Genomic DNA, 23,207 nt, shown 5'->3' with positions numbered 1-23,207 from the left:
ATCTTCAGCGAATCCACGACTACTACTGAGGCTCCTGCTACCTTAGTTGAATCGGCCTCAGAAGTTCTGCCTACTACTGTGGTTCCTAGTGATTTATCAGACACCATTCCTATGGATGTCTCTACCCCAGCACGTGGTGCTGCTAGGCCTCCTGCAGCCATGTCTATTAAGGCCTTTGCCAGGGCTAAAGCAGCCAAAACTGTTAAATCAGTGCCTGTTAAGCCCCCTCACACAGGCCCACTTCTAGTTCACAAATGCTTACTCTGGCAGAGGATTTAATATCCTTAATTAGGGATCCCAATCTCACCCAGACAGGGCCTCTCAGCCCCAGAAAAGAGACCTAGAGCAGAGCCCCCGAGCCAGTGTCCTCTGATGATTCTTGGATGACTCAGACATTACAGATCAGCCAGAGGCTCCTTTTTCTACTTATGAAGATTCCGATGCTGAAGAATCCATTCCATCTGCCTCTCCACCAGAGGAATTTTCCTTTGGGGAAACCTTACATGCCATGAGAGAACAATTCCAATGGCAGGGACAAGATTTCTCAGGTTCAAGAAAAAGGCTTAGGACATTTCTGCACTTACCACAACATAGGCCCTTAGCTATACCTCCAGTACTGCCTGTTGTGGATGATGCATTTAATGATGTTTGCACTGCTCCTGATACTTTACCTCCAGCCCCTGCCAAACCAGATAGATTTTACAGGGTGCCAGACACTCATCACCACCTATACAAGGCCCCACTTGCAGATCCTGAGACTATATCCCAGGGGCCTAAGGCAGTCGCCTCGACCTCAGCAAAAAACCCTATTCCTTCTGAAAGGGAATCCAGGTCCTTAGAGAGATGGGGGAAAAAGTTTACACCTCTGCTACTCTCTCAGCTAGAGCTTTAAACTGTCAGTTTCATATGATCCAATACCAAGAGTTTATGCTTGATCAGTTAACTAAGAAGCTGTCCACTGATGATTCCTTAGATAAGAAATATGTTTTAGAAATGGTGAATAACATTCAGCAGGTTAGTAACCATTCTTTAAAATGTGGCTATGATGCACTGGAGGCTTCATTTAGATCAGCCATGACTGGCACAGTGATAAGAAGGCATGCATGGTTAAAGAACAGGTCTTGCCGGATCATGTTAAAGCAAAGCTGTTAGATGCTCCTATGGATAAAGCCAGTCTATTTGGTACACCTGCTCAGCAAGTAATGAAGAAAATGGAAGAGAAGGCAAAATCTGTACAAACAGTTAAGGATTTCTTACAGGTTCAGCCCCCAAGGTTTAGCAGGAACTGGCCTGCCAAAAATTGGTCCTTTCCAGACTCCTCAAAATCTCAAAGAGGCAGGAATAGATGCTCTAGAGGCAGAAATCAATCCAGAGGAGGTGCCTACAGAGGACGACAGTGGCAAGGCAATAACCGAGGCACAGACACAACCACTGCCACTGCAACAGGACAATCACAGTGACTTGGCTCTGACACCGCCTACCAGGGAGCAAATAACAGCACCTTTAGGCGGAAAGTTAGCCTTATTTTCGAAAAATTGGCACTATATCACAAAAGACAAGTGGATTTTGCAAACCATAGACCAAGGTTACAGGTTCCACTTCCACACCTTACCAGTAAAAAGAGGAATGCCAAACCTACCTCCAAATCAAAAAACAGAAGCTCTAAAGCAGATAGCAATTAATAAAGATAAGAGCTGTGGAAAGAGTACCAATAACAGAACAGGGCAAAGGATTCTACTCCAGACTCTTCCTAGTATCAAGAAAAGAGAAAAGTTGGAGACCTATTCTCGACCTGTCCGTCTTAAACACATACATCATTGTCCCAAAATTCAAAATGCTGACCCTTCAGCAACTTCTTCCCATGCTGGGCAAGGAGTGTTGGCTGGTAACTCTAGATCTCAAGGAGGCATACCTGCACGTCCCCATACGACCAAATTGCAGAAGATACCTCAGATTTCTTGCAGGATCAGAGCATTATCAATTCTCAGCATTGCCCTTTGGCTTATCTACTGCCCAGAGTATTCACAAAATGCCTGGCATCAGTAATCGCTCACTGCAGGCTACAGGGAATCCAAATTTATCCATACCTGGACGACTGCCTGTTACAAGCGGACAACAAAAGCAAGCTGACAACAGATTTACAAAGAGTCATTTGCTTACTACAAGCCCTGGGATACACAGTCAATTTACAAAAGTCAAGACTGATACCATCCCAAACAAGAACATTCTTGGGTGCGGAATTGGACACAGCAAAACAAATGGCATTCCTAACTGCAGAAAAACAAAACAACTCCCTCTTTACTTCTTGGCATTAACAAAGCAGAACAAACTAACAGCAAGAAAAGTACTGCAGGCCTTGGGCTTCATGGCATCATGCATAATCTTGGTCCCACATGCCAGACTGCATATGAGAAAGCTACAGTGGTACCAAAAGAATTTATGGTCTCAACACAGGCACAGCTTAGAAACCGAAATCCCACTAATCCCATGCCTGAAACAGGAGTTCCTATGGTGGGCTCAAGCATGCCAGTCAAACCCAGGCTTGCCCTTCCACAACTTTCAAGCAAGCCAAACCATCACAACGGACGCCTCAGACCTAGGCTGGGGGGCGCACATGTTGGACAAACGCATACAAGGATTGTGGACTCCAGACCAGCTGCACCTGCACATAAACCAAAAAGAAATGCTGGCAGTAAAACTAGCAATCCAGAAATTCAGACCATTCCTCAAAGAAGGCCATTTAATGATAAGGATAGACAACACCACAGTTATGTGGTACATCAACAAACAGGGAGGCACTCATTCATACCCCCTATGCAGAATGACTCTGGACCTTTGGAATATGGCTCTGAGCTACAACATCCAGTTACAGGCAGTATTTGTGCCGGGAAAAGAAAACACCCTAGCAGACATGTTAAGCAGAACCACCTCGGATGCTCACGAATGGATGCTACACCCGGACATCTCCAAGGCCATCACAAAGAAATGGGGAATGCCACAAATAGACCTATTCGCATCCCCACTCAATTACCAGCTCAAAAAATTCTGCACAAGGACATACCACCCACTTGCATGGAAGGTGGACTCTCTATCCTTCAGTTGGAAAGGCCTGACAGCATATGCATTTCCACCTCTTCCTTTGATGCACAAGGTACTACTGAAAATCAAAGAGGAACGCCCAAGGATAATCCTGATAGCTCGAATTGGCCAAGACAACACTGGTATCCATTGCTGAGGAGCATGTCTCAGGGGAGAATGTGGTCAATACCCCTGATGCCTTTGATGTTAACTCAGAACAACTACAACATCATGCACCCAAACCTAAAAACTTTGCAACTGACTGCCTGGAACATCACATAGCAGCAACTAACCCAGACCTATCCCAAAGGGTTAAAGACATTATCCTTGAAGCCCGCAGACCTTCAACAAGAAGGAACTATGCAGGAAAATGGAAAAGATTTGTCATTTGGAGTACTGAAAGAGGAAAAGATGTGTCGAACATAGATATTGCTAACATCCTGGAGTACTTGGCAGAGCTTCTACATACAGGCCTGTCCTATTCCTCCATCAAGATACATGCATCAGCTATTTCAGCAGAATACAGCTTCGATCCACCTGTCTTTTCGCATCCTCTACTCAGGCAATTCCTCAGAGGGATCAAGAATGTAAAACCTCCTAGGAAACCACCATTACCAGCATGGGACTTGAACTTTGTGCTAGAAAAATTGACACTCCCTCCATTTGAACCAGCAGCAACAGCAGATCTTCAACACCTATCATGGAAAACTGCTTTCCTACTGGCAATTACTTCAGCAAGGAGGGTTTCGGAACTACAGGCCTTAATGGCAGTACAACCCTTCCTAATCTTCCATCAAGATAGGGTGTCCATGAGAACTAATCCCACATTTATGCCCAAGGTGGTATCCAGAGTGTCTTTAAACCAGGCAATCCACCTACCTACCTTCTTTCCCAATCCACAGAACAGGGGGGAAAGACTGCTGCATACCTTGGATGTACATAGACAGTTACGCTACTACCTGGACAGAACCAAAGGTGACAGAAAAACTGACCAGCTTTCAGTAGCCTATGCAACAGGAAGGGAAGGAAAAGCAATTTCCAAACAGACAATCTCCAAATGGATAGGAAATTGCATAAGATTCCGTTACTCCTACCACGGAAAACCAATTCCACAGAACATAAGACCTCATTCTACAAGGGCTACAGCCACTACCACAGCTTTCATACAAGGAGTGGCAACCAAGGACATTATTGAGGCGGCTACTTGGACCTCCGTGCATACATTTGCCAAGCATTATAATTTACCTCTATACTCTAGATCCCGAGCAGGGTTTGCCACTGCTGTACTGCAAGGGATCCTAACTACACCATAATTCTTCTTCCTCCTCCCCTAGTTTGGCTATGGTATTCTACCCATTTGTTATGACTGCAGATGCATCCTTGAAGGACATAGTACAGTTTTGTACCTACCATAAATGTAGATGTCCGAACAGGATAGCATCTGCAGTCAGGATTACCCACCCTCCTTCCCTCTGTGGTACTCCTAGGGTATTTACCCTCCTAATAGCTAGCTGAGGGGAGTCTCTTATGGTGTATTTGTTTGTATATATGTACATACATTGTTATTTTTTGTGTTTGCCTTCTACTTTTTTGGAAACATTGGCATTTATCCAAAATTTAGCTTATCAAGAGGGCAACTGGCATCTGGGGCAAGAAACACTGAGGAAAATGGCGTCGGCTGATGCCTTTATACCCGAAGACCAGCAGAGATGACGTCGGGTGAAGTGCGACATCAGCGGCCGGACCCAGACTTTGGAATCCGGCCGACCGAAGGGCTGCCTGACGACAGGACAACCCATTTGTTATGACTGCAGATGCTATCCTGTTCGGACATCTACATTTATGGTAGGTACAAAACTGTAATTTTTCTACCCTCCTCCAGAAAATTCCTCAGAGAGGACTCTCCATTCCTTGGATGTCCACAGGCGACTGAGGTACTACTTAGACAAAACCAAACCAATTAGAAAGTCTGACCAACTATTCATCTCCTTCCATCCGAGAACTCTAGGCAAGGCAGTCTCCAAGCAGACCATTTCTTCATGGATCTCAAAATCCATTGGCATGTGCTATTCCTGTCATGGAAAATCCTTGCATGGTCATGTCAAACCTCACTCTTCCAGGGCAAGCTGCCTCCTCAGCTACCTTTTTTAAAGGGGTTGACTACGCTTCCATTTTAGAAGCAGCCACTTGGACCTCGGTTCACACATTTACCAAACATTACAAACTGGACCTAGCCTCGAGAGCAAGAGCAGGGTTTGCCAGGTCAATTCTCCAAGGCCTCATTGACCAGGGAACCCAATCCTTCACCCAGGTTCATACCAAAAGCTCTGGTACTCTCTCTACTGGAATGAATACTGCAACATGAGAATAGAAGGACATAGAATAGTTGTGCAAGAACTTACCATAACCTTAGATGTCCTTCTCTTCCATGTTGCAGTATTCAGTCCCACCCACCTGCCCATCTACCTTACCTAACTAACATACCATGGCCTACCTGTGGGGACACAGTCATTCTCTCCCCATCTACACTCAACACGGCCTACCTACTACCCTAAGTCTAGTCTACATGTAAGTTTAAGGGTCTCCCTATTAGGACCCTCTCTTATCCCACAGGAGTACAACTGTATGTGGCAGTTCATTCTGAAGAGGGTACTGCAGACATCACTTTTATACCCTACATCGGTTTATGACCCTAACAAGGGATGTCACATGTACTCCCCTGAAGCAAAGACTTTGGTATACTGGCCAGATGGCAGCGCTGCAGCCAGCAACCTCCCTACTGTAATGAGTACTGCAACGTGAAAGAGAAGGACATCTAAGGTTATGGTAAGTTCTTACACAACAGTTCCATATCCATAAACATTAGGGTGTCTACAAAATAGCCCATCTAACAAACTAAAACAGTGAGTAAAAAGGTCACACAGAAGAAAACAATTGGTTAAAAAACACAAAAAGAAGAAGATTTTCTGTAGCTTCTTTCCACATTCTCATCCTTTGGTCACTACCCAAAGCTTGGGATCCGAGATTGAGAGTCTTGTTGTAGGTCTGTGTTCCCAAATCGGCTTCAACATTACAGTCTGTTAAAAGGCCTGGTTTTACCACTCCCACTGGTAGTCCATAATCTCACTATCCCTTTGATCCTTATACTTGTGAAAAAAGACCCCAAGATGCTTTAATGCTTTTAGCTGGGATAACTTTTGAGATTAAAAGAGTGACTGTTGTAGCCAGCTTCATGACATAGAGAGAGAAAGCCTTAACTAAGACTGGTGGCTGTGGCACCTATAAGAGTTGACAGGAGAAGATGGGAATGCGTGACCAGTGTTGGCTCACCCATCCTTGGGACAGGGGGCAGCTCTGGCTTGTCACTTGGGTGACACCTAACAGGAGCAGTAGGTGTTGCACCCATGAAGCACAAGTGTGGAAGCAAATGCTGTCTGTCTGCATTGCATGTACACTGAAGGAGTGTGCAGAGGTACACACCACAAGTGGCAGCTCTAACGGAAAGCTCAATGAGCTGTTGCAAGAGAAGGGTAATGTTCCATTGGGGTAGGGTACACTTTCCCACAAGAGAGATAAGCTTGTTTGCTCTCTTGTCTCCCAACTTCTGCCATGGTGGGACAAATGGTCTAATAAGCCACCCTAAGCTACCGTGAATGGACCATAGTACTCTGTCCTAGCCAAGGGATGCCTGGTTGTTGCTCCTCCTTTGGCAGAGTGAATAGGCCACTTGAGTGAAGGTAGTTGAGTTCTTGAACAGATCCATGGGAGGGAATGAGGCTATTTTCCAATTGGGGAGAATGGGACTGTTTTCCAATTGTCTACAAGTTAATTACAACCTTTTGCAATCCTAAAGCCTTGCACTTTTGATGTTCTACTCCTGTACTTGCAGTACCAAATCATGCAGTGCAGTTTTTCCATGCACTATTGGACACATTCAAGCTTTAATACTTTGAGGCATGCACATCCTATCTGTCCTACTTTTGTACCTTGAGTTTTCTAACTGTTCCCCTGTAAATTGTTTCTTGTGAGCTTACAAAGGTTCAACTTTAAACCTGCATATAAAGCGCATCTTGTTGCTTGGTTACAACTAGGCCAATAGTTATTCTTTTGGTAGTGATTTTTCTTTATTTGTGTTTACTTTTAAAATATCATTATTAGTGTATGCACAAAAATCCTAAACAAATGTAATACATGTATTTTTAACTTTTTTGTTGAGAACACTTTTCAAGCTTTCAAAGAGCTTCTTGAAGTGTAGAATGAACTAAGGTCCATTTGTCTTCTAACAGTGTCATAATACTTGAGATATAATTGTAACAGTCCTTATGTTTGGTTTCAGCTGTGTATGAACGGATGCGAGCAGACCAGAAGAAATTTGGGAAAGCAGCTTGGGCAGCAGCAGTGGAACGAATGGAAAAACTTCAGTATGCCGTTAACAAAGAAACACTACAGCTTATGAGGGCTAAAGAAATCTGCCTGGAGCAGAGGAAGCATGCACTGAAAGAAGAGGTATAAGCATTAAAATGAAATTAATAATTTCAGAAGAATCTGTGTATCTTGACAGCTACATAAGCAAAAATGTTAGTTGTGATGTTAGACAGGACAGTATGTAACTGTGTGACATTTCAGGTTGTACAAAATGTGACAAATAACTTCTTAGTTTTTTCTGAGATGGTGATTCCTTTGAATGTAAGGACTCTTGCAGTCACTGAAACTTTTTTCTGTGTATGAATGTGTGTCTGTGTGTGTGTTTGCATACATACTGTAAGAAATTGGATGCAGTCAGCACTTGGTTTGGTTTATACATTAGGATTTTATTTCAAGGAAAAACAGTTCACAGTTCATAGGTTTATAGGTGGTCCTAGGTTATTGACACAAAGTACTTTATAAGCCTGGCAGTGTGTACCCAGTATAATATTAGAGAAATCCAATATAAAGGATCTTGCCTAAAATCAAGATCTTAGTTAGCAATGACTGCCCATATCTAGGAGGGTCATAGGTGAAGTCCCCAGCAGGAATTTATAGATCTGAAGTAGGAACTTCATTTGTCTGCAACCTTTGGGAAACGGATCCGAGCCGGCAACTTTTACCACAGCATAGATCCGAGCTCCTAGCTTCTCCCTTTACCCATAATCCCCTGCCAACCCTAACTGACCTCAGATCTAGTTTGCCGCGCTTCAAGCCAACAAGCTGGATTTTGAGCTCCTGGCAATTCGGAAGGTTTTTTGTGAGAAAAATCTTAGAATTTTTGTACTTTCTTGTGTGATTGTGTGAGTTTGTGTAGGTTCCCTCTTTAATATCTATTTTTGTTAAAAATTTTTCCTCCCTACCCTCGCTGGTCCGTAGTGTGTGTTTGTGGTGTGTTAGGGGCCTAGTGAGTGTGGTTTACGTTCAATATGTCGGAGGCCCCTAAAGCCATCTTTTCAAAATGTACCGAGTGTGGCCATAAGCTCTCACCGGTGGATGGCCACACCCAGTGCGTTAGGTGCCTTGGGGTTGAACATCTTTCTTCAGGATGCATGATTTGTGCAGCGTTCAACCCCAGGGCACTTAAGGACCGGAGATCGAAGCTGATTCTGGCGGGCCTTTTGCCCCCGGACTCGGCTCCGACCTCCGGTTCTTCGGTGGCCGCTACCCAATCCTTGGTAGCGGCCACCCCTGCCCCCCTTCCTCCGGTCGGGACTCAACCTCCCGTTTTGGCTCCGGAGGATAGGGAGGCCGGAAAAACCAAAAGGAAGGAAAAGCACCATAAGCGGTGGGCTGAGGACTCTTCCTCAGCCCCGCCCGCCAAGTGGGCTTCTCCATCCAGGGTTTCTGGATCGCCTCCTCCTCGGCTCCGGTCCCCTTGTTTTTCACTGGGACCTGGGGAGGAGGCAACCCGGTCCCCATCGAGGTCATCGAGGCGTCACTGTAGGTCTGCCTCGGTGGCCTCGTCGAGGTCTACATTTAGTATGTCAGATGCAGACATGGACCGGATGATGAGGAGGTTCATCCAGGCCCAGCTGCAGATGGGAGTGCTCTTGCCTCCCCCCCCTCCGGGGGGGAGCTCGACCCCATTTTTTGCCCCAATCGCTCCTTCTCCGTCCCGCTTCCCAGGTTCGGAGCACTCGGAGCCAAGCTGCGTCGGAGCCGGGGGTGTGTCGGAGCCGACAGTACTAGTTACTTCGGCTCCGACTGGTCCCTCGAGTTTGCCGGATCCGACCTCTCGGAGCCGTGGGCGGAGCTTCGGATCCGAGGGACTTTGTGTGACTTCGGCTCCGTCCCTGTTAGAGCACACGGGTCCTTCGGATCCGAGGGTCTCAGCCCCGGATCCGGTCCCCACTTCGGATCTGAGTGGGAGCTGACTCTCGGAGCCTATTGAGAGTAGCTCCCCCTCGGCTTTTGCGGTGGTGGAGAGGGCACTGTTGAGTGTATCTGGACCCCCGGTCCTGGCTTTGGCTGCTCCCTGCACTCCCTCTCAGCTGGTCCGGGCTCCCATCACCCGGCCTTCGGGAGAGCCTGCTTCAACGTCTCTGGGTGCTCCTGTGGAACGTGATATTGCTGGTGAGTCTTCTTCGGACAGTCCCCCCAAAGAGGTTCCTCACAAAGCCAAGTGTAAGAGGAGGCACATGGACTCCCCTAAGTCCCTTACCGAAGATACGGACTTAGATGAAGGGGAAGGCTCCCCAAGGTCACCCCCTGAGGATGTCTCCTTTGGAGACATCATGGAGATGCTCAGGATTAGGGGGGGGTGGTCTGCCCCCAAGGCTTCCTCCGATGAGTCCGTATTCCTAGAGGCGTTCGAAGCAGTTTCCATCTACCTCTTGGGTGTCCCCTTCCCCCGACCCCCTGGTGGACCTTATTGCCACCGGGGCTTGGAAGGAGCCGGACACTGTGGAGCCAATCCCCAAGCGCCCGGATAGGATCCTGAGTCCCCCTGCTGAGAGAACCCACTGTAGCAGAGGTCCCCCTGTGGATGCCATGTTGGTGGCAGTGGCCACCAAGAGAGAACTGGCTCAGGAGAGCTCTGCGGTCCACCCTCCGAGTAAGGACTCTCGAGCGATGGACCGCCTGGGGAAGCGAGTCTTTAGTTCAGCAACCTTCTCCATGAGAGCGCTGAACTATATGGCACACGTCATCCGGATGCAGCGGGATCTAATAAAAGAATACGCTGCATCCCCCCCAGAGTCCATGTCGGAAGGAGACAAGCATCTGTACTCCTCCCGAATGTCTACTCTACGCTCAGTTTCTAACACCTCTATGCGGCTCTTGTCACACGCCACTGAAGGAGCCGCTAGAGCCGGCCTGGTAATCAGGCGTCAGGCCTGGCTCTGACACTGTGACTTCTCTGAACCCTTTAAGGCGTCATTCGCGAATGCCCCCTTTGATGGTTCTGCACTTTTTGGCAAAACCGTTCGCGACACCTTAGTCCAGAGCGAGAAAGACGGGAAGATGTTGTCTGCCGTCAGAGTCTGCTTCTCTGCTCCCCAGAGGTCCATTTCTAAGAACCAAAAGGGTCAGAAGAAGATGTGGTTCCGAAAATCGCATCAGTCCCGGTCTGCTCCGGACAACCAGTCCTCTCGTGGCAGAGGAGGACAGGGAGGACGCCGCCCAAGAGGCAGAGGGGGTCCCAGAAACTTTAGGTCCAGAGGACCGTTCACTGAGAGGCCCACGCAGAACCCCTGAGGGGTTGCCCGGCTGCTCCACTCTGGAGGCAGTCGGGGGGGCGTCTTTCGAAGCACCTAGCAATGTGGGAGTCCATAACAACAGATCGTTGGATGCTTCGCATCATATGCAGAGGTTACCAAATTCCCTTTATTGTAACCCCCAAAATCAGAAGCCTCCCCGACGTACCACCCAATCAGAGTGAGGCAGCTGCTACAGAAATTCAGCAGCTTTTACTAAAAAGAGCCATCCAACCCGTCCCCCCAGATCAGTTCGGATCGGGGTTTTACTCCAGGTTCTTTCTGGTGCCAAAAAAGACGGGAGACTTGAGACCCATTCTCGATCTCTCTCTCTTGAGCTTGGCAGTACCCAAAGAAAAGCTCCGAATGGTCACCTTACAATCTATTCTCCCCCTATTACGGGAGAACAATTGGATGTGCTCGATAGACCTCAAGGATGCGTACTACCACATCCTAGTGGACAGACGCTCCAGGAGGTTCCTCCGCTTCCGGCTGGGAGCCAGTCATTTTCAATTCAGGGTCCTCCCCTTCGGTCTCACCTCAGCCCCCACCTCCTTATTGGCATCGACTACATCTTGCTTTCCTATACAAGGTCCGTTGTATACACTGGTTATTAGCCAGTCATTTTCAGTTCAGGGCCCTTCCTTTCGGTCTCACCTCAGCCCCCAGGGTGTTCACCAAAGTCTTGGCGGTCATAGCGGCCCACCTGAGGCTTCAGGGAATTCAGGTCTTTCCGTACCTGGACGACTGGCTCCTCATCGCCCCAACAAGGCATCTGCTCTGTTCAGGCAGGGATTACTTCCTCGACCTTGCTCCACGTCTAGGGTTAACTATCAACATGACCAAATCTTCTCTAGTCCCCTCACAGGTGATAGATTTTTATAGGGGCCAGATTGGATTCCAGGATAATGCTTGCCTTCTTAACTCCCGATCGGCTTCAGAACCTGAGGTTGCATGTCAAGGCCATTCTCATTCTTCCTGCTCCACCTGCGGAATTGATCCTGAGGGCTCTGGGGTCCATGGCGGCAGCTATTCCTCTACTACCCCTAGCCCGCCTAAATATGAGGGTACTGCAATGGACCCTCCAAGTACAATGGTCCCTGTCTCGCAACCCCCTGTCCCATCTTATTCCCCTAAGCAGGGCTTGCAGAACGTCGCTCATGTGGTGACTCCGGTCCCTGAGTCTCCACACGGGACGACCATTTTCGATGCCTTCCCCCGTCGCCACAGTGACCACGGACGCCTCTCGCCTGGGGTGGGGGGGGGGGCACTATTCAGGCAGAACAGTCCAAGGCACGTGGAACGACACAGAGACCTCCTTGCATATCAACGTCCTAGAGATGAGGGCGGTGCTTTTGACATTGCAGGCACTTCACAGCCTTCTACCGATTGGGACAATTGCAGTACAAACGGACAACATGTCAGTTGTCTGGTACATCAACAAACAGGGGGGAACCAGGTCTTATCCCCTTTGTCGCGAGGCCATGAGAGTGTGGGAATGGGCGATTTCCACTAACCGCTTTCTTATTGCAACGCACATTCCAGGACGGTCCAACATCCTAGCAGACAAGCTCAGTCGTTCGATCCTGACTCCATACGAATGGTCTCTCAACCCTCTAGTAGCGAAACAAATATTTGCCCTATGGGGCAACCCTGTTGTGATCTTTTTGCCTCTCCTTCAAATACCAAATGCAACAGTTACATTGCTCTAATTCCCCCTCAAGGGGAGTCCCCGAGAGACTCTCTAGCACATGCTTGGCCTCCCGGTCTCCTTTACGCTTATCCTCTGTTGCCCATGATGCTGAAACTCCTACAGAAAGCCAGTTGGCTGGGGAGCAAAATGATCCTCATTGCCCCATTCTGGCCTCATCAAACATGGTTCCCGTACCTGTTGTCTCACCTAATTCATCCACCATGGATTCTGGATCCACTCCCGGATCTCATTACCCACTCTCTGGGTCTCCAGGCCCCCAACCTGGTCAACCTCAAGCTGACTGCTTGGTTGCTCCAGTTCCACTCCTGATTAGGACTCCCGGAATCTCCTCACCAGTCAAAGCCATCCTAGTAGCAGCACATAAACCTTCCACCAGAAGAGTCTACTGAAGCAAGTGGAAACATTTCTCAGTCTGGGCGGAACACCATCACTTGGATCCTTTCACGGCGCCTCTCACTTCGGTTTTGGAGTTCTTAACTATCCTTTTTCATCAAGGGGGCTAGCTGCTGTACAGTCAAGGTACAACTGGCAGCGATTTCACACTATCATGTAGGGCATGAATCAGGACCTCTGATGACTGCTAAGCTTTGTAAAGCTTTCCTCAAGGGTACTTTCTTCTCAGACCTCCAGTCAGGGAGGTGGTACCCCCATGGGATTTGTCTTTGGTTCTCCAAGCCTTGACTAGCCCCCCTTTCGAGCCAGCGGCCATGGTTGATCTTAAATATCTCTCTTTGAAAATGGCCTTCTTAGTGGCCATTACTTCAGCTAAAAGGGTCTCTGAACTTCAGGCTCTATGTGTTAAGCCGCCGTATTTATCCTTCCATCCAGATAGAGTTTACCTCAGGATCAATCCGTCCTTTCTGCCTAAGGTGTCTTCAGAAGCTAATATTAATCAATCCATTAATCTTCCCGTGTTCTTTCCCCATTACCAGAACAAAGGAGAATATAAACTGCATTCCTTGGATGTGCACAGACAATTACATTTTTATACTCATCGAACTGCTGGTCATAGGCAATCTGACCAGTTGTTTGTCTCCTTTGCCAAAACAAGTTTAGTCAAGTCAATTTCTAACGTTACACTATCACGGTGGATAGCTAATTGTATCCTCTTAGCATACCAGAGTTCGGGAAGGCCTGCACCTCATGGGGTTCGAGCTCATTCTCCTAGGGCCATCGCTGCTTCGGCGGCTTTTAAATCTAGGGTCCCCTTAGATGATATTTGTTCCGCAGCCACTTGAGCCTCATCTCATACCTTTATCAGCCATTACAAACTGGATGTTGTCTCCAGAGGTAGGGCGTCCTTTGGCTCTGCAGTGCTAAGGTTGCTGACAAATGAAGTTCCTACTTCAGATTTAGAAGTTATGTACTCACCATAACGTTCCATCTGAGTAGGTATCTTCATTTGTCTGCAACTATCCCCCCCTCCTTCCCCCTGACCTTTAGGATCTGTCTTGGATTAGCCCCTTCCGGGGCACTTTTGCATTGCTTATATCGGGCAAACTTGATCTGAGGTCAGTTAGGGTTGGCAGGGGATTATGGGTAAAGGAAGGAGCTAGGAGCTCGGATCTATGCTGTGGTAAAAGTTGCCGGCTCGGATCCGAGATCGGATCCGTATCCCAAAGGTTGCAGACAAATGAAGATACCTACTCAGATGGAATGCTAGGGTGAGTACATAACTTCTAATTTCCCATCCAGTCATCCAGGGAACACTTGAACAGGGTCATAGAGGGGCTCTGTTTGATGTGAATTGGTAGCCTATTCCAGAGGAGTGGCAACCTTTGAGAGACATATCTATCTCTCCAGCAGGTCCTGTTTATGTCGCAGGCCAGGTTAAGGTCCCTGGAGCAGGTGACCCTTGTCCCATTTGACATGCGGATGTGCAGTATTTCCAGGTTTGGATCTGAGATTGCTCTGTAGGCCAAGCACAAGTCTTCTCTAAGTAGCCTGTATGCTACTGAGTGCAGTGACAGTGACTTCAGTCTATCAATGTATGACATGTACTGGAGCTGAATTTTCTTGGTTAGAAATCTTTGAGGTCTCTCAAGTTGCTGCAGCTGCCTGGTAATGTACATACCAAAGGGAGCATTGTACTCAGTTATTGGCCTGATGAGGATCGAGTACAAAGGATTTATGACCTATTCCCCTTTTGAGGCAATGCCTTTGCTAATGAGGTGTGTGACATAGAATGCCTTCCTTACCACGGTAAATACATGGCTATCAAAGTTTAGGCTACAGTCAACTTTCATTCCCAAGTCTCTCACTACTGAGTTGCTACTTGGGATATTATTATTTATATGATAGGCTGCTTGTATATCGTTTTTATAGTTTCATAGTATAGTACTAGGCTATCTGCCCTGGGGCATTTGTAAGCCTAGCCAAAGTGATGTGGCTTTTTCCACCCCATGAAATGGTACAAAAATGTACAGAATAAATCTAGAATACTGTGCCTCTGTCTAGTAGTGACACAATGAAGGTCCCCTTATATAATATAATTAGTTTACTGTGCCCCTGTCTAGCAGTGACACAGATGTGACCCCTGGGGTAAACTTACGATCTCCCATCCACTCATCAAGATTTCTCTTGAAGAGAGTCAGTGAGGGGCTCTGCCTATCTGAACTGGGATCCTGTTCCAAAGCATGGGAAGCCTCTGGGTTATGAATCTATCCCTCCAGCATGTCCTATTCATACTTGTGCCGAGGTTTAAGTCTTTAGCTCTCGTGGTCTTGATGGATTTGGATTTTTTGAGGTGGAGCATGTCCATCAGATCCTGATTGGACATGGCTTTGTACGTCAGGCAGAGATCACCTCTGAGCAGGCGGTATGCTACTGAATAGAGCTGAAGTTTCTTTAGTCTGGCAGAATAAGACATATTCAGTCAGTAGGTTGCTGTCCATGTGATAATTTGTGGGTACTTTATTTTTTCCAAAAGGGATGACTATACATTTTTTGGCATTTAGTTTAAGACCGTGACTACGGCACCAGTTGTCCGTTGCAGTGAGGCCTTTTTGTAGGATGTGTGTGTCTGCTGGAGTAGCGACTATGGCGCCTAGTTTGCAGTCATCTGTGAACTTTGTCAGCCACAGCCCTCCCATGTTTACTTTAACATCTGAGAAATAAATGCCGAACAAGAGGGGTCCCAGGACAGATCCCTGTGGGACACCACTTGTGACTGGCTTTGAGTCTGACATTGCTCCAGCGATTTTAACTTTATGGGTTCTGTCCTTTAGCCAGTTTGCAACCCATTTAGTGACATAAGGGTTTACTTTTAAGCTGTTTAGCTTATCTATGATGCCCGAGTGGGGTATTGTGTCGAAGGCCTTAGCCAAGTCCAGGTATGCTGTGTGGACTGCTTTGCCCTCATCAATGGCTGTAGTGACTTTTAAGAAAAAGTCAACCAGGTTTAAAAGGCAGGATCTGCCCTTTACAAAGCCGAACTGGGTGGGGTCAAGTGTCTGTAGGTCCCCTATGTCTCTGTTTATGAGTTCCATAATGATTCTTTCCATAGCTTTGCAGACCAGGCTAGTTAAGCTTATGGGGCGGTAGTTTCCAGGGTCTGTAGAGGCACTCCCCTTGTGGAGTGGGACCACTGTTGCTGTACGCCAGTGTTCAGGTACATATCCCGAAGTAAGGCTAAGGTTAAATAGCATTTTTATGTGTGGGTTTAGCTCCTCTTGGAGTTCACGTAACACACACCCCGGGATACCGTCAGGTCCCATTGATGCTGTGTTTTTTGCTTTGTTTAGGGCGGTTCTCACTTGGACATCTGAGATGACAGGGAGATTACATTCAGCTAGGATAAGTATTTATTCTTTTGGGGGTGAAGGAGGGGAGAAATTTGCACTGAACCTGTCAGCCAGAATGTTAGCAATATCTGTGGGTTCAGTGTATTTTTTGTTGTTGTGAACCAACTCTGAGCATATCTGAGGGTTTCCGCCCAGGTTTCTAACATAGCTGAAAAAGGCTTTGTGGTTATCTTTAGTGTCCTTAGCAATTTTTCTCTCAAAGTTTGCCTTGGATGTTTTTATGAGAGAATGTAGTTTTCTGCTAATGTTGATCAGAGATGTCTTCCCTTCATGGGATTTCGCTCTGACGTGCAGTAGCTTCCTTCTTTTGTTATACAATTTGTTTATGGCTGAGGTCCACCCGACAGGACGCTTACATTTGGTGGAGAGGGACTTGGATTTGTTTGGGATTGCATGATCCATGCATTCTTGGAGATGTCCATAGAAAGCATTTGTGAAGGATTCGGCATTGTGGGATGTGGTATCCACTGGCACAGTGGGCTTAAAGGATACCATCTCAGTCTTAAGAAGAGTGAAGTCTGCTTTTGAGAAGTTTTTCACTGTGGTCTTTTGTGCTGGGGGTGGAGGTGGGATATGTATATCCAGGGTGGGATATGTATATCCAGGGTGATTAGTTTGTGATCAGATCTCACTAGTGAGGGGTATACTTCCAGTGTGGAGCATTTTGTCCCCATGTTTGTGATGATCAGGTCTAGTATATTATCTCCCCTAGTGGGAGAGGTGACTAGGTGTTCCAGTGCATTTGAATTTATGAATTCCCTGAACCTTTGGGCTAGGGTATTAGGGCTAGAATAATGTACCCAATCTATGTTTGGGTAGTTGAAGTCTCCCAGTATGATGGTATTTTGTGATACATTCATATCCTCCAATGTCTTCAGGAAAGCTGAGTGGGGTTCTTGAGATTGGGAGGGTGGTCTGTAATATGCTACCAGTTGTATAGCAGTTTTGCCTATGGTTAGTTGCACCTGTATGGTCTCTGATGCTTCATGTGTTGCTCCTAACCTGGAGGTGTGGGTATCCTTTATGAATATGGACACTCCCCATCCCTTTGTGGTTCGGCCCGGGTTTTGGCGCCGAAAAGCATGATACGAGGTATAGCCTGGTAGCGCTGGGGTGCTCTCAGGAGCCTTGAACCAGGTTTCAGTTACTGCACAGACGTCGATGTTCTCCATGCTGAGGAGTGCATCAAGTGCCTGCATCTTGAGATTTAGACTTCTGGCGTTGAGCAGCATTACCCTTAGTTTTTTTCCATTTTTGTTTTCTAAGGAGGTGGGTTTGTCTTTTGAGCCTTGCATAAAAAAGGCACTATGGGGGTGGCAAGAGCCTTAGCCAATATCCGGAAGCCCAGTGGTGCAGGTGTAAGCCATCCCTTGCAAGCAGCGTGGCTTGTCCAACATATCATCCCAGGCAGACAGACATTGGATCCCCTTAGAATGACACCAGTACTTGAGCCAATTGTTAAAGCTGATTATCTTGTCTTTGTATTGTGGTATCATTCTTGGTGAGGGCAAGATGCTGCTCAGGGTCAGGGTCATACCAGCCTGGGCTACATAATCGGAGAGCTCCTCTATGTCTCTTTTCATGTAGTCCAGGGAGGTACATCTCAGGTCATTCACACCAGCATGGACAATGACGGAGTCATATTTGTACTTGCTTTGGAGTGACCTGAGTGCGTGTGTTATGTGGCGGATCCTAGCTCCCGATAGACAGCTCACAGTCACCTTCTCCTTGTTCAGCCTGGTCAGTGGGACAACAGTGTGTCTGACTATGGAGTCACCTATTACTAGTGTATCAGGCAAGGTGTTTGGCCTTAAGGGCTGCAATTTGTCGACACACTGATTTATTGAAGTATGTGTTGCATGTGTTTTGTTTTGAGGTGGTGGATTTTTGGATGTCTGCTTTGGGAGCCTCTGTTGTTTTGATAAGTTTTTTATTAGAGCCTCCGAGTATGTCTTTGTGTTTTTATGTGTTTGGTTTGCAGTTGTGGTAGGTCTATGTGGGACTGGGATTGTTGTGTGTGTGGTTGCCATCTCCTCCTGTCTGGTCATGCCAGCCCTGAGTTGAGAGAGTTCAGCCTCCAGTTTGGCTTTATAGTTGCATCTCTCACATGTATTTGTGTTTGTTGGGAGGAGGAGAGGGTTGTCTGTGTACATGAGACAATTGTAGCATTGTCTCAAGATACCCAGATTGACCAGCTGAACTGGAGAACGACGCCAGTAATCTACCACTCGAAATGCTAGAACTGTATAAGGGAGTGCTGTACCTTTAAGGGAAGTGGATATTCACAGGGGTGGTAAGTAGATGTAGTGCTTTACTTAGTACGAGAGTGCTTACTTAGTAGAGAAGCACTGAGAACAAGTGCTAGGCTTATAATATAGTAAGTAGTCTGGTTATACTAAGAGTAGAGCTTCCTTAAGGGAAAATTTGAAGAGCACACTTGGCGGAGCCAGAAAAAAGTTTAACCTTGTTTAACCGGCGCTGCGCTATGCGCACAACCACGCAAAGCCGTGCAAACGCGGATTTTAAACAGTGAACTACAAAAGGGCTGGAAATGGTCCCAAACAACCAATTACTACAGCTTCTTGTGCTGAGGTCACTTTCCCCCAAGGACAGGTAGGCTGCTCAAGGCTCCCCACTCCCACTGGTGAGCAAAGAAACTTCCTTCTATCCAAGTAAGGTAATGGACAACACAGGAACTACACCACAGCCCAGAATACAGCAATGCCTGTAAACTGGTCTAAACTAGTCGAGGAAGGCGGGAAAACAAGGATTATTTTTTTGTTTTTTTTTTTTGGTAGAAACACACAGAAAATGCAGAAACAGTGATAAATTAGTTACACAGGCTAGCACACTTTAGTGGGTAGCCTCCACAGTTAAATTAAACAAACAAGCAAACTTTCGATCAAATTCGACTAAAATGTAACTTTAAGTGCAGATTTTAAATTAATGCAGCAATCAGTTAAAAAACAGTTCAGGCTAGTTCAAGGTAAGCTACAGAAGCTATTTCAAGTGAAAAAATAGCAAAGATACTTAAATCCAGAAGGTAGTCGCTTTTCTGAGTTCCCTGCTGCTAGGACCACTCTGTAAACCTTTACTGAAGGGGATGATGATGAATTTTTTAGCATTGAGTTTGAGTCCATGACTTTGACACCAGTCATTGGTTTGTCCTTCTTGAAGTATATGAGATTGTTTGGGGATTCACTGATTGCACCTAGTTTGCTTTCATCAGCAAACTTAGTCAGCCACAGTCCCACTGTTTTGACCTGAACTTCCGAGAAGTATATTCCAAACAATAGGGGGCCCAGCACTGACCCCTGTGGAACCCCACTGGTGACAGGTCTGCTGGTTGAGGTGAAGTCCCCAACTTTGACTGAGTGTGATCTGTCTGTGAGTGAGTTAGCAACCCACCAGACGACATAAGATTTGATATTCAACTGGGAGAGTTTTTCAATGATGCCCAAATGAGGGGCTGTGTCAAAGGCCTTGGCTAAGTCAAGGTAGGCTGTATGCACAGATTTTCCTTTGTCTGTGGCTCTGGTGACATTTTTGAAGAAGTCCACCAGGTTTAACAGGCATGACCTGCCTTTGACAAAACCAAACTGTGTCAGATCAAAAGTTTGGAGATTACCTATATCTTTATTTATAAGGTCCATGGTGAATTGTTCCATGGCCTTACAGATATGGCTGGTTAAGCTTATGGGTCTGTAGTTCCCAGGGTCTGTTGCTGAACCCCCTTTATGAGGGAGATGACAGTTGCTGTTTTCCATTCAACAGGGATAAAACCGGTACTCAGGCTGTGGTTGAAGAGAGTACCTAATGGAGTTGCTATCTCATGTTTTAGGCCATTTAAAATGCAATCTGGGAAGCTGTCCAGTCCCATAGAGGCTGTGTTTTTGGCCTTGGAGAGCATTAATGACTTGTTCTTTGGAGATGTAAGGTGGGGGAGAAGTAGAGGGAATATTTTGTGGAATGTTTGGAGGTGACAGAGGGACGAAATTTTCATAAAACCCGTCAGCTAATAGGTTAGCTATTTTCACAGGATCAGTGTGTGATGCCATCCATAGCTAGTTCAACACACGTCTAGGTCCTACCTTTTAACGTTATGGATTTAGCCAAAGAATGCTTTATGGCTGTCCATAGCTATGGTTGCTAAATTGTTTTGAAGTTGCCCTTAGAGGATTTTACAAGTTGTCTTCTTTGTTGGATTTTACAAGTTGTCTTCTTTGTTTGTTCAAGCAGGGGGAGAGTGTTCTTCCAGTGCTGGGACCTCTCTTTTTTATTCTTGGATAGCAACTTCTTCCTCTTGATGTATAACTTTTTAATGATAGATGTCTACCAGGGAGGCATGTTTTTTCTTGAAGATTGTATTTTGATCCTATCAGGTACAGCTGCGTCAATACATTTGTATAAATGTTTGTACAGGGCATTTGTGTATATACCTTAGTATAGTTGTCAATGCCATCTGTGGGAACAGGAGCTTGGAAGTTATTTGTCATCCCTTAAGAGGGTATAATTAGCTTTGATTAATTTTTTTAGCCTGATTTCACCTAAGAGGGGTTCAGGTTTTATAGCTACTTCAGATGTGACTGATTTGTGATCAGAATTAACCACTAAGGGTCCTATACTTGTGGTGGTGCAACGGTCACCCATCTTGGTGAGGACCAAGCTGAGAATATTTGAGCCCCTTGTGTGGTTGCATACTATTTGTTCTAGGGCATTAATGTTAACATAGTCCAGTAACCTTTAGGAGAGCATGTCGGTACTCGTGCAAATTTCTCAGTCAATGGAAAGATAGTTAAAATCGTCCATGATTAGAGTGTTTGGTTGTAATTTGATTGACTCAAGTAGGTCCAAATAAGCAGCATGGGTGTCTTGGTTCATTGAAGGGGGCCTATAGCTAATGATGACTTAAAGGGGGTCTTACCCACATTTGCTTGATGGAGTTTTCCTGTCTAATCAGTCAAGAGGTGAATTTATCCCTGATGAAGATAGATACTTCTCCTCCACCTTTGGTTCTCACATGTTCATTGTGCGATCTGAAAGTGTGGAAGGCATTGTAGCCTTGCAAGGCCCGGGTACGCCCGGTGGCCCTGAACAAAGTTTCTGTGACTGCACAGATGCCAGCATCCTCCAGGGAGAGGAGTGCTTCCAGAAAGTGCATTTTCTGATTTAAGCTCCTAGCATTTAGCAGCATAACCCTTAATTTATTTGTGAGTGATATTTTCACATTGGAAGTTTTGTTCTTGAGACCTTGCCTGAAAAAGGCACTATGGGGAGGCAAGTGCCTTAGCCAGTAACAGAAAGCCTAAAGCTAACAGTGAAGACCATCTCTGGAAAAGCAGCGTGGTCTATCAACTATGTCCTCTCAGGCTGACAGGAACTGGAACCCCCTAGATGTTTTTCGTGTTTCAACGTTGCAGTCCAAACATATGGGTTATCCGGCTCCTGGTAACCCTCAGCTGTCCCAACTACCAGAGTCCTTGGTATACGATGTTGGCTGCCTTCGGTTGTAAAACTGATGTCAGAACGTCATGTATAAAGGAAGGCAGCCAATGCCATTTCCTCTTTCTTGCCGCGGAGCCCAAAGCAGATGCAGTACGCACTAGTGCCCATCGGCCGTTTACCTTCTTTTTGCTTTCCGACTAGCAAGTTGAAGATGCCTTCAGATAAGTACCCCGTTGGGGATCCTCTTTTCTTGCTTTAACGAATGTCAGATAAAGTTAATAACTGTCTTGCCTGTGGAAAACAGATTCCGCACTGTGATTTTCATTCTTATTGTATAACTTGTTTGGGCCTTGAGCACTACATCCCTAATTGTGATCTCTGTGCCTCCTTTAACTTGCGGTACCATACACCGTAGAGCTAAGATTTTATATAAACATTTTGGAGTCTGGCCTAAGTTTGTCGGTATGGCGTCTTCTGGTCTCCCGGATTCGGATATACCTAGGAAATGCAAAGACAAGGACTGTGAGAGGCCTAGGGTTAAATCTGCAGATGACGTACCGGTGAAATTGGTCGTCAGCCCAGCGGTAGTCAGTGAGGAGCTTTTGCAGCCCCTGCAGTCCACAGATTTTCAGCCGCAGGCCTCTGCCGAGACCTTTACTGAGTCCTCCATGCTGCAGTCTGCTATTTCTTCTTCAGACCCTCTGCCTGTTGCCGCCTTAGATGGGTCTGGAGCCGCTATGCAGGCACCGGCTTCTGACACATCTTCTCTTCGACACGAGACCAGATCCAGACCAACTACCTTAGGCCATTCTTCTGCAGTTGCTAGGCCTCCCGAGTCTCTCTGGATTGCTAGCAATCCTTCCAGTCGCAAACCTTCACACAGGCAGGCATCGGCCTCCCCTCCTGTGCCTCAGTCCCAGTTGGTAAAGATGGCTGGTGATCTTCTTTCACTGATTAGGGGCTCTCATCCTCCCCCCTTCCAAGAGGGCTAGGGAATTGTCTCCTGATGTTTTGTCCGTCTGCGATTCTGAGGGTTCCAGTGTTTCTGCTGGTGAGGAAGGAAATTCTCAACTTTTTTCTGGCTTTGAGGATTCTGATGCTGAGGACACTATCCCTTCTGCCTCCCCTCCAGAAAATGTTTCCTTTGGGGATACTTTGCATACCCTTATGGAGCACTTTAAATGGGAATGTCAGGATTTTCCACATTCTAAGAAGAGAGTCAGGGAATTTTTGGATTTGCCACAGCGTAAGCCTCTGGCTATACCTCCAGTTTTGGAAGCTGTGGATGATGTCTTAATGGAAAATTCTTTAACTCCTAATTCCATCCCTCCTACCCCCAGAAAACCTGATAGGTATTATAGGGTTCCTGATTCTCATCAGTTCCTTTTTAAAAACCCTACTGCTTATCCTGAGATTATTTCTCAAGGCCCCAAGGGTGTTAAGGCTACTATTGCTAAAAACCCTGTTCCTTCTGATAGAGTCTAGGGCCTTGGACAGGTGGGGTAA

At 46.5% G+C, this 23,207-nt stretch overlaps 1 protein-coding gene across 1 annotated transcript in view; it reads left to right on the top strand.

The window, feature by feature from the left end:
- JMY (junction mediating and regulatory protein, p53 cofactor) overlaps positions 1-23,207 on the top strand; it is a 1,751,371-nt gene that overhangs the window by 744,325 nt on the left and 983,839 nt on the right. The window contains exon 4 of the mRNA XM_044063717.1: positions 7,415-7,584. Coding sequence (XP_043919652.1) covers positions 7,415-7,584 — 170 coding nt within the window. The remainder of the gene's footprint in view (positions 1-7,414; positions 7,585-23,207) is intronic.

Source organism: Protopterus annectens, chromosome 2.part2, assembly GCF_019279795.1.
Source record: "Protopterus annectens isolate FY-2018-M chromosome 2.part2, PAN1.0, whole genome shotgun sequence".
Classification (NCBI taxonomy): Eukaryota; Metazoa; Chordata; order Ceratodontiformes; family Protopteridae; genus Protopterus; species Protopterus annectens.
The sequence above is the reverse complement of the archived record's forward strand: the minus strand, read 5'-3'. Positions and strand labels throughout refer to the sequence as shown.